The sequence below is a fragment of the Coregonus clupeaformis genome, unplaced genomic scaffold, assembly GCF_020615455.1.
Source record: "Coregonus clupeaformis isolate EN_2021a unplaced genomic scaffold, ASM2061545v1 scaf1307, whole genome shotgun sequence".
NCBI lineage: Eukaryota > Metazoa > Chordata > Actinopteri > Salmoniformes > Salmonidae > Coregonus > Coregonus clupeaformis.
In genome coordinates this window covers 112,567-123,729 of record NW_025534761.1, presented here as the reverse complement: position 1 = coordinate 123,729, position 11,163 = coordinate 112,567, and the positions used below count along the sequence as shown (strand labels likewise).

The 11,163-nt window shown below is 38.8% G+C and overlaps 2 protein-coding genes and 1 pseudogene across 2 annotated transcripts; 2 read left to right on the top strand and 1 right to left on the bottom strand.

Annotated features, from left to right (window-relative positions):
• Nucleotides 1–301: 301 nt before the first annotated feature.
• Nucleotides 302–3,492, top strand: LOC121535620. Its single transcript, XM_045217978.1, has 9 exons — nucleotides 302–613; nucleotides 719–840; nucleotides 947–1,253; nucleotides 1,342–1,421; nucleotides 1,694–1,746; nucleotides 2,817–2,853; nucleotides 2,932–2,999; nucleotides 3,120–3,209; nucleotides 3,310–3,492. Exons 1-9 carry the CDS (start codon nucleotides 352–354, stop codon nucleotides 3,389–3,391), a joined length of 1,101 nt encoding a protein of 366 aa, XP_045073913.1. The 5' UTR covers nucleotides 302–351; the 3' UTR covers nucleotides 3,392–3,492.
• Nucleotides 3,493–3,533: 41 nt separating this feature from the next.
• LOC123481137 lies at nucleotides 3,534–6,659 on the top strand (annotated as a pseudogene).
• Nucleotides 6,654–8,386, bottom strand: LOC123486644. Its single transcript, XM_045217979.1, has 3 exons — nucleotides 7,547–8,386; nucleotides 7,083–7,301; nucleotides 6,654–6,988 (listed from the first exon to the last, which is right to left on the bottom strand). Exons 1-3 carry the CDS (start codon nucleotides 7,903–7,905, stop codon nucleotides 6,781–6,783), a joined length of 786 nt encoding a protein of 261 aa, XP_045073914.1. The 5' UTR covers nucleotides 7,906–8,386; the 3' UTR covers nucleotides 6,654–6,780.
• Between the last annotated feature and the right edge of the window lie 2,777 nt (nucleotides 8,387–11,163).

Here is an 11,163-nt window from a genome sequence, read left to right as displayed (position 1 = left end):
TAGTGGATTCACACTGACTCAAAGCACTTTATTACGGTGGCCGGGAAGTGCAAAGCAACATTACAAAGAATGAAACACTTTTACAAAGCTCGAGACAAATTTACATTTTGGAAAACAAATTTACATTTTGGAAAACAAATTTACAGTTTGGAAAACAAATTTACATTTTGGAAAACAAATTTACATTTTGGAAAACAAATTTACATTTTATAAAACAAATTTACATTTTAGAAAACAAATTTACATTTTAGAAAACAAATTTACATTTTAGAAAACAAATTAACAAGACGCAAAACACTTTTACCAGTCCCGAAACAAATTTACAAACGACAGATTCGTCACGGAAAGGGAATGTACCATATACCGGAAGTGACGAGCGTGGTCTTTTCGTGTTTTTGTTGTGGAGTTTATGGCGTCAAAGAAGTTTATGGTGACCGCCCGAACATGGACTGTGGCCGAGGGATGTTTTGCCCGTTTTGTGGCAAACACATGAACAGCTTAACGCGGTTTTGCTTTACGTGTGGTCGGTGTTTGGAGTTTTTAAAGGACGCGGACAAGACGGAAACATTGGAAACACAGGGGACGTCTCGACAGCCGGACAGTGCTATGCAAAGTAAGTTTAGCAAAACCAAAACGCTAGCTATCTAAGGACAGTAACGCTAATGATTTTTTGAGCGGCTTCTAACTTTCTGTTTCGGAACTCTGTCCATTTCTGCAGAACAACCATGCCCATCATACAAACAGTTCATGGAGTACAGAAGCTCGAAATCAAAAGAACGACAGTCTTTTAACTATGGGCCAAAAGGAAGATATAGGCCTAAAGAAAGAAAACACGTCCAGGTAAGGTGTACTGACCGTCCTATACAATTTTGCAATGCTCTATATGTATTTGTGTGTTTTTATTTTACCTATGTATACATTAATTATATCTTTGTTATTTTACTAGATAAACGTAGGATTGATGGTGCCAAGTGGAACTGATTTAAAACCTCTAAGAGGGAAAACACTACAGTTATTTACAGACCCAGAGGTAGCAGCACCTGATCTACTGAAACAAGCTGTCCAGAAAATGACAACATTTAACAAGGACATGCACGAAGGACCTTATGTCCTTTTGTATCCAGACTGCTCAGAGGTGGTTCATGTGCCTGGGTCAGAAAGGCCATTCAAATTGGCAGAATATAAAAAGGAAATAGGAAAGGCATATTCCAGGATCACTTTTTTCATTTGCCTAGAAAAACACTATAAAAGAGGTTAGTGGATCTCATGATTCAATATTTTTACATATTTAGATACTCTGCTGGAGGATAGATAATGGTTGTTTGAATTATTTTTTTTCAGTGGATGATACCTCAGACTCTGATTCTGAAATTGTCATCACAACAAGGAGCACAGCTGAACTCAATCGTGCTGACACTTTGGTACATCAGTTATTTCTCTTTTTTAAATGTTTATGTATGTTTGTATTTATTCATTTTCATATAATTTATTAATTAGATGTACATTGGATTTTAAGCATAAATCAATGTCCTGGTCAATATTTTAGTGGAAAAAGGCTTGTTTTGATTATTTTGCAGTAACTATTATACAGTAACACAGACAACCATTCAGCATTGATATATACTGTATGTGGTAATGGAAAAATAATGGAACCTGTTGAAAGTTGTTGATCATTTTATCCGTTTCCTCTCAGGTTTTTGAACCACAAAATCGAAGTACTCCCAAACACAAGCTGGACGATGAAAGGTAGGTGTTGCACACTTGGACACAAAGGAATTTTCACACGTGCAATAATAATTCATATTTTGTTGGGCTACAGTGCTTTCACTACCAGGTAAAGTGCAATTTCACCTTTTTTTTTTATTTAACTCACAAAACTACTAGCAGATATTTCACTACTTATTCACATACACATTATACATACATTTATATTGCTGCACATAAGCTCAACGTTGCTACATGCTATCAGCTGTTTCTGTAACTGACTGCGGTGCCCCTCGCTCCCCTACCTAAAGGACCCACAGCTGCCTGTGTGAGCAGAGCTTTACAGAATAAACCCACTGAAATACAGTTGCTCTTGCAGTTGAATAAACAAAAATTAACCAAACCATTAAAAAAAACACGTGAGAATGAAGTGGGGGGTATCCACTGTCCATTCATATGTCCCACATCACTGTCGATCCTGCATAGGTACTATAGGCCTTTACTGAAGTGGCACGGTCATCCAGAACCAACTTAAAGAACTCCAACACGTTTCGGCATCTAGCCTTTGTCAGGGAGTCAAATAGATGTAATGAGAGACACTGGGTTTTTTTCTAGTGGTAATCCACCAATAGGAAACATGGGACACATCCATATACATAATGTTTACATGATTTGACTATTGTAGGCCTGAAGGACACCTACTGGTTTTAAGATGTCTACAACACCTACTCTAGCCCAGAACACCTTGGACACTAGAAAAGACCCATTGTCTCTCATTTCATCTGTTTGACTCGCTGACGAAGGCTAGATGCAAAAACGCATTAAAGTTCTTTTAAATTGGTTCTGTATGGCTTGGCCACTTGCAATACAAGCATTTTAATAGTTAAAAAATAGTAGTTTGAGCTTTCTTTTATTTTATACCTTTTCCATTAAAAAATAAACTCAAACTAACTCAGATTTGAGTCCAGGAAACGCTCCTATCCACATGTTCTCAAAATAATCTTTTTTTTAAATACATCTTTCTGTTCCCTCTACTACTACATGCTACTCAAAGCTACATTATAGCCTTTATCATGGAGCTAATCATTTTAATATGTTTTATCATGTTTCAGAGATGCACCAGGACAATCAACAATTCAGCCTGGACAGGTAATAAGGCAGAGTGTGGCAGCATGACATTTCTTGCTTTCAGTGTTGTTGTTTCAGACATTTTAATCTTTTTTTCAGATAGTAATATCTGATGCTGAGGATCTGGATCCACCGGAAGCAAATCCAGAAAAAATGTCTTGCTACAGGTAAGTAAAAAAAAGAAAAGATAATGACTGACATAATTTAAATGTATTGAACTGATTACATGGGGAAGACATTTTTGTTTGTAAGATGTTTTAACATGGAAATGGCAATTTCCCCAACAGTAAATACACAGACCTGTATTCACCAAATGTTGAGCAGGAGGACGAAGAGCCGGTTGCTGTCAATGTGAAGAATTTCCAACACACAGCAATGTAATATGCTTTTGACTATAGCACTCCAGTTTTTTTCACTGTACAATAGTTCTTGTATATCTGGAATATCCACAAATGAATTAACTTTTTGTCATTACAGGGAGGAGACGGACATTGCATTACCTGACATCGTAGCAAACCTGTCTCTTCCTATTGATCATAAAAAAAGTCAGCCGGTTTAACATCTCAAGGGATAATGTTTGGGATGGGGCAGTCAGAGGTTTCAAGCGTACAACATATTCTGAAACCTGTGACATGCTGGTGAAATTTACTGATGATACTGGTGTTCTGGAAGAGGGAATTGACACTGGTGGTCCAAGACGAGAGTTTTTAACTCTACTGATGAAACACCTAAAAGACCGGCCCATTTTTGATGGACCAGAAGGACATCGGTTCTTGGTCTACAATGCAAAGGGTATGCATATTGGTTGGATGTGTACTATAGGCTACTAATGGTTGGTTAATGCTCATTGACCAGATATATCACATGACATATGCTTGCATATTACAGTATATACAGTAATGCATTGTTTTAATTTTGCAATATGAATTCATTCACAGCTGTTAGGGAGGATGAATACTACTTGGCAGGAAAGGTGATTGCTGTGTCAGTTGTGCATGGAGGTCCAGGACCCCATTTCCTGTCAGAAGATCTTGTACATTATCTTGCAGGCCAGCCTTCATTCAAAGCAACAAATAATTTAATAACTGATGAAGAAATAGGAAAGCTTTGCAAGAGGTGAGAATAGCATAAGGGTATGGTAGGGCAGAGTTTTTCATACTTACTGCAGTGTTTTTGAGACAATGTTTACTTCCTATATCACGCCGGAATATATTTAATTAATTTATTAGTTTTTGATAGTGTAAGATTACACCTTGCTATGTACGTTATTAAAAAAATAGGCAAGGAGATACAGTGCATACAGTTATTGACTGGGTGTTTTTAAGCCAATTTTCATGTCTTTCAGATTGAGAATGCTGCTTCATTGGATGCTCTGCAAGAATGTATGATGAGACACAGCACAATGTTACAGACAGCAGGTTGTCTGAGACATGTGGCTACTGTGGAAGAAAATAAAGAAATCGTGTCAGACTACCTCCAATGGTATATCATTGACCGCAACTCATCTGTAATTGACAGGTAAGATGATATTTGTAGTGATGAGATTTTTATTTATTTATGTATGAATTTTTTGTTTGAAATGCCTCATGGTCCCCATCTTTGGTTTATGCAAGTATGTATATCTGTTATCAATTTGTCCTTAATCAGAATTTGTACCTTAGTGTATTTCAACGGATATGTGATGTCACTTCATTCTGTGTCAAACTACAGTGCCTTCATTAAGTCTGCACACCTTTATAGATTCAATTTAAAATATATTTAAATCCTTTTCCTCATCAATCTACACACAATAAATCATAATGACAAAGCAAAAACAGAAATTAGATCTTAGGTTTCTCCTCCTGACTAACTCTTCCATAGAGGAAAATCAGTCCAGTTACCCCTTAAAGTGATCCATCCACCTCTGCTGCACATCTGGCAGCAGAGTGATGGTTTGAGGCTCACTTTACCCATCAAACCCTTGATGACTTGCTGCTGTTTATCCAACCACCTGCTCCATACTGTAGCAGTGTCATTTACATATGGATCTATTTCTGCCCTCAGTTCTCATAAAGATCCTGACATGCAGAGAGGTTTTAGTATCTCTTGTAAATGTCCCTAAAAATCAGATATAAAGAGTGTGGTGATGTTGTGTGTAAAGCCTGTAGCTTCATACACGAGGAATCCAGGCTGGAATTACTTCCAAAGGTGCTTCAACAGTGTACTGAGAAAATGGTTAATTAACTTGTGCGAATGTGATATTCCAGTTTTTAATTTTTATTAAATTTGCTACAATTTCTAAAAACTTGTTTTTGCTTTGTCATTATGATGTATTGTGTGTAGGCTGATGAGGAAAAATATTAATATTACTATTTTAAATTGAATCTATAACGAAACAAAGTTGTGAAAAAGTGCAATGGGTGTGTAGACTTTCTGAAGGCATCGTGTGAGTGCTCAAGCCACCCATCCGTCTGTGTCATTCCAGTCTTTTGTTTCTGTGTGTTATACTTACAGTTTGTAACAATTAACGTTTAATGTGCAATGCAAAAATAGGGTTTTTGAAATCAATTTTCAACAATGTTAAGGTGGATAGTAATTGTAGAGAAGAGAATATTTAATAGTTTTCTTTAGATAATTTTAAATTCAATTGGCACTACACAGCAGTGAAACAATGTTTGTGTTCACTGTAGATTCAGAGATGGTCTTTCAACCCTGGAGTTTTTGACTGCACTATAGCAACACCCTACTTTGCTGGCCCCTGTCATGTGCCACTCTGAAAGGCGACTCACTGCTTTTGAACTTGAGAGACTCTTCAAACCTGACCTCAGTCCTTCGGGGAGTAATCGAAGACTTAAAGAAAGTCAAACCATGGCCTACTGGGCAGACTATCTCCTTGATTGTGAAGGTTTGTTAGTTTGTTTTTTATAACTAGTTAAGAAAACACATGGCAGTGATGTATCTGAATTGTTTTTCTTTGCAGAAGGCCAGGCTGCTGTGTCTGTGGAAGATGTTTTGATGTTTGCTACTGGGCTGTCTTCACTTCCCCCATCTGGCTTGGAACCACTGCCTCAAATAGAGTTCCTGGAGGACTCTGCGTTCCCAATGGCAAATACATGTTCAAACTCCTTGAGATTACCACTCCTAGACTCATACACTTTGTTTAAGTCACAAATGGACTTTGGAATTCAAAATAGTCCAGGATTCGGCTGTTTCTAAGCTATATGATGGATGACCCATAGAGTTAAGACTCTGAAAAAGTTGTTGTTGTTAAAGGTTAGGGTTGGGCATCATTTAGATTTTAACGATTCTGATTCCAATTCCGGTTCTTCCTTTTGATTCCGGTTCTTATCGATTCTCGATTCCGATTCTTTGAGTGGTGGAGTTGAAACGGGTCACATGCTTATTTCACAAATAAGAGGAAAGTTTTATTTTGATTCAAAGGTGGGTTGCAGTTTGACGGGGCTTTTTCAATGTAAAATAAAGCCACACTAGAGCACCGCTTACTGTGCTCCATGGCTGCAACACAACAAGCACCTGGCCGCTACAGAAACCAAAACTTGCGCATGTTAAATTTGGAACCCATGATCAGATTTGAAACCCAATCCTCCAAAACGATTCCAATAAAGAAACAATTCCGATGGAATCGTAATTTTTTAAAACTATTCCAAGTAGGAATTGGTTCTTGATGCCCAACCCTATTAAAGGTGCACTTTTAAAGTGCAGTTGCCAAAGTTGTTTTTATAATGTTACTGTATGTGAGCATGTTCTTTTCTCACAGTAAACATTTTGAAAATGTTTTAGATCCATTACTCTCAATACTACAAAAGTGTAATAAATACTGATTACTATTTTTGATTAATTTACTTCACACTTAAAAACAATTAAGCTTTGGGTGACAGATTCATAAATATTGTGTTCAGACAGACAGCAGTATTCCACCACTACAAAAACCCTCCCTTTTTGATCATTTCATAGCTGAGCCATTTCTTTTAGTTTCATGTACAGTTCGGATGCAGACTCCCAGTTGTCTGGCTTCTGTAACTGATTGTGTTCCATGGCAAAGTCCAAGTACTCCTGCATGTTTGGGTCCCCACAAGGAGTCATTGACAGGCTAGCCTCAGGAAGGGCATCCAGTTCAGCTTGTTCACTTTGAAATCCGCAGTCTCTGGAGCCAAACCTATGTTAAATAGAATACATAATTGCATTTATTTTCATTTAAGCTAAAACGTTACATTAATGCTTTTATCTGTTTATTATCACCAATGTATCACCTGTGTGGTAAGTAGTAGAGTTCATTGGGCACTCCTCCTGGACATGCTGCTGTTCTGGAAGGGCGAATCCTGTGGCTGTTCCACAGTCTCACACACTCATCCAAGTCCTTCTGAATAACATCACCAAAGCAATATCTCAATAGGCATTGATGCTCATGACTCCCGTTGAAGTATCCGGCATCTCTAAGGTCGGCAAATAACTCCATCCAGAACTGAGACCTATAGAAATGGATACAAATGTTTAGTTATACTATAAATAATAAAGGTTAGTTATAATGAAATGTATGGTCTGTGCATCTTTTGGTCATTCGATTTGCTTTTCAGGAACAGCTACTTTTCCTGACGGGCAGGATTTGCTTTACAAATTTGTATTGATAATTATTGTGCTCGTTTTTCATTAATCGTTCCTGAGAAGAAAATCGAATGACCAAAAGATGCAATGACCCTTTATGAAGACAACTCACCTTCCCTTTCTAAATATAGACCACCAGGACTCAATACGCTGGTTATTTATAGATGAGCCGTACATGTGGCTGGACGCTCCAGAGTAGTAGTCACTGTGATGGTGGCGTAGGGTACATTGAATTGCAGCCATTATGCCGTTCTCAGTGCCGCAATCAGTCCTCAGTCTCATGGGGATGACACCGAGGTTTCGCACACATGACATGAAATAGTGAGCAATCACTGTTGGGTTATTATTTGTTGGTCCACATTGAAGCCACAATACTTTACGTGAAAATCCATCTATGCATCCCGAAATGGCCAAACCGAATGGCTTAAGTTTGTCATAACCATCTGCGTGCCACATATAGTTAGGTCCCATTGAGTAGTTGTCCAGGTCCACGAAGTTCAAATCTGATGGCGTTACTCACGGCGTTTGGCGAGGAATAATCCTTTCTGCGGTACAACCCGGCTTCGATCAGTTTACTTTTAAGAGTCCTCAAGCTGATGTTTACACCGTGTAGACTTGACATCATGTCCACGATTACAGCGTACGAGTGACCCTCGTTAAAATATTGAACGCAATGATGCAGTATGTCTGGTGTTTCCGTCTGGTCCGTGTCCTTTAAAAACTCCAAACACCGACCACACGTAAAGCAAAACCGCGTTAAGCTGTTCATGTGTTTGCCACAAAACGGGCAAAACATCCCTCGGCCGCAGTCCATGTTCGGGCGGTCACCATAAACTTCTTTGACGCCATAAACTCCACAACAAAAACACGAAAAGACCACGCTCGTCACTTCCGGTATATGGTACATTCCCTTTCCGTGACGAATCTGTCGTTTGTAAATTTGTTTCGGGACTGGTAAAAGTGTTTTGCGTCTTGTTAATTTGTTTTCTAAAATGTAAATTTGTTTTATAAAATGTAAATTTGTTTTATAAAATGTAAATTTGTTTTCCAAAATGTAAATTTGTTTTCCAAAATGTTAATTTGTTTTCCAAAATGTTAATTTGTCTCGAGCTTTGTAAAAGTGTTTCATTCTTTGTAATGTTGCTTTGCACTTCCCGGCCACCGTACTTTATAGAACAATGCTTGCTGCTCATGTGAATACCCTCAGGGTTTTCTTTCTCTGTTTAAATGTTTGCCATGACCACTCTTCCAATGTCAGAGATCATTGTGTCGTTAACTCACAGGTGTTTTTTGCACAATTTGAATGCTGGCCTCACAAACTACTTTTGGTGTATTTATACTAATGTTTTGTATCCAGTTATAATAATAATATGCCATTTAGCAGACGCTTTTATCCAAAGCGACTTACAGTCATGCGTGCATACCTTTATGTGTTCTTTATTTCATGGTTACTGATACATGGGTCACATTCACATGTGGGCAGCAGGGAGCCTAGCGGTTAAGAGTATTGGCCCGGTAACCAAAAGGTTGCTGGTTTGAATCCCCGAGCCGACTAGGTAAAAAATCTGTATGTGCCCTTGAGCAAGGCTCTTAACCCTAATTGCGTCTGCTGAATGACTCAAATGTAAATTCCTGTTACTTGAAGTTCTGCTCACTTTGTTTGATAATAATTATTGTTTTTATATGTAAGTTTATGTTTTTGAGATGTTGGTTTCTGATAAAAAATAAAATAAAGCTAACTTCTAACATCATTTGTTTTGCCACACCGAATGATCTAAAAATGCATGTTTAGGTAAAAACACCCCCCCCCAAAAAAAACAAAAAAACATTTGTTTTGCTCAATCTGATTGGGTGGGCCTGGCTCCCAAGTGGGTGATCTTCCGCACTATATCGCAATTGAAATGTAAGGAAAATGTATCATTGAGTTGACATATGCAGCGTTTAGGCCTACAAAGAATGCAGTCTCCGCAAACACTGAACATTGCCTTTAAATGTTTATCGTGCCATAGCCCTTAGTAATAAATAGGATAACTCAAGCCTCAGGCATTAGCTGCAGAGGCTACAAATCAATCAACCAATAAAGTTTGATTGAAAACCAGTTACAAAAGGGAATCAACAATCAGCATCTGAGCAGAAAGGTTGTCCAGCATAACTTGAGTATGTGTAGTTCTTTTTACCTGATTTACCTGAGTCTAACCTGCTGATAATGAACCCAATAAAAGTTAAATAATATAATATGCCATTTAGCAGACGCTTTTATCCAAAGCGACTTACAGTCATGTGCGCAAACATTTTTACATATGGGTGGTCCCGGGGATCGAACCCACTACCCTGGCGTTACAAGCGCCGTGCTCTACCATGCTGAGCTACAGAGGACCAAGTTTTAGGGGAAGCTGTTTCACAACAGGAGGAAGTATACTGTAGGTATATCACTTCCTCTCAGCTGGAACGAATCCAAATGGACTTGATTCAAGACAAAATGTCCATTCTTTCTCTTTCTCTCTCTCTCTCAGTTCAGTTTCAATTTAAGGGCTTTATTGGCATGGGAAACATACAGTGGGGGAAAAAAGTATTTAGTCAGCCACCAATTGTGCAAGTTCTCCCACTTAAAAAGATGAGAGAGGCCTGTAGTTTTCATCATAGGTACACGTCAACTATGACAGACAAACTGAGGAAAAAAAATCCAGAAAATCACATTGTAGGATTTTTAATGAATTTATTTGCAAATTATGGTGGAAAATAAGTATTTGGTCACCTACAAACAAGCAAGATTTCTGGCTCTCACAGACCTGTAACTTCTTCTTTAAGAGGCTCCTCTGTCCTCCACTCGTTACCTGTATTAATGGCACCTGTTTGAACTTGTTATCAGTATAAAAGAAACCTGTCCACAATAAGTATTTGGTCAATAACAAAAGTTTCTCAATACTTTGTTATATACCCTTTGTTGGCAATGACACAGGTCAAACGTTTTCTGTAAGTCTTCACAAGCTTTTCACACACTGTTGCTGGTATTTTGGCCCATTCCTCCATGCAGATCTCCTCTAGAGCAGTGATGTTTTGGGGCTGTCGCTGGGCAACATGGACTTTCAACTCCCTCCAAAGATTTTCTATGGGGTTGAGATCTGGAGACTGGCTAGGCCACTCCAGGACCTTGAAATGCTTCTTACGAAGCCACTCCTTTGTTGCCCGGGCGGTGTGTTTGGGATCATTGTCATGCTGAAAGACCCAGCCACGTTTCATCTTCAATGCCCTTGCTGATGGAAGGAGGTTTTCACTCAAAATCTCACGATACATGGCCCCATTCATTCTTTCCTTTACACGGATCAGTCGTCCTGGTCCCTTTGCAGAAACACAGCCCCAAAGCATGATGTTTCCACCCCCATGCTTCACAGTAGGTATGGTGTTCTTTGGATGCAACTCAGCATTCTTTGTCCTCCAAACACGACGAGTTGAGTTTTTACCAAAAAGTTCTATTTTGGTTTCATCTGACCATATGACATTCTCCCAATCCTCTTCTGGATCATCCAAATGCACTCTAGCAAACTTGAGACGGGCCTGGACATGTACTGGCTTAAGCAGGGGGACACGTCTGGCACTGCAGGATTTTAGTCCCTGGCAGCGTAGTGTGTTACTGATGGTAGGCTTTGTTACTTTGGTCCCAGCTCTCTGCAGGTCATTCACTAGGTCCCCCCGTGTGGTTCTGGGATTTTTGCTCACCGTTCTTGTGAT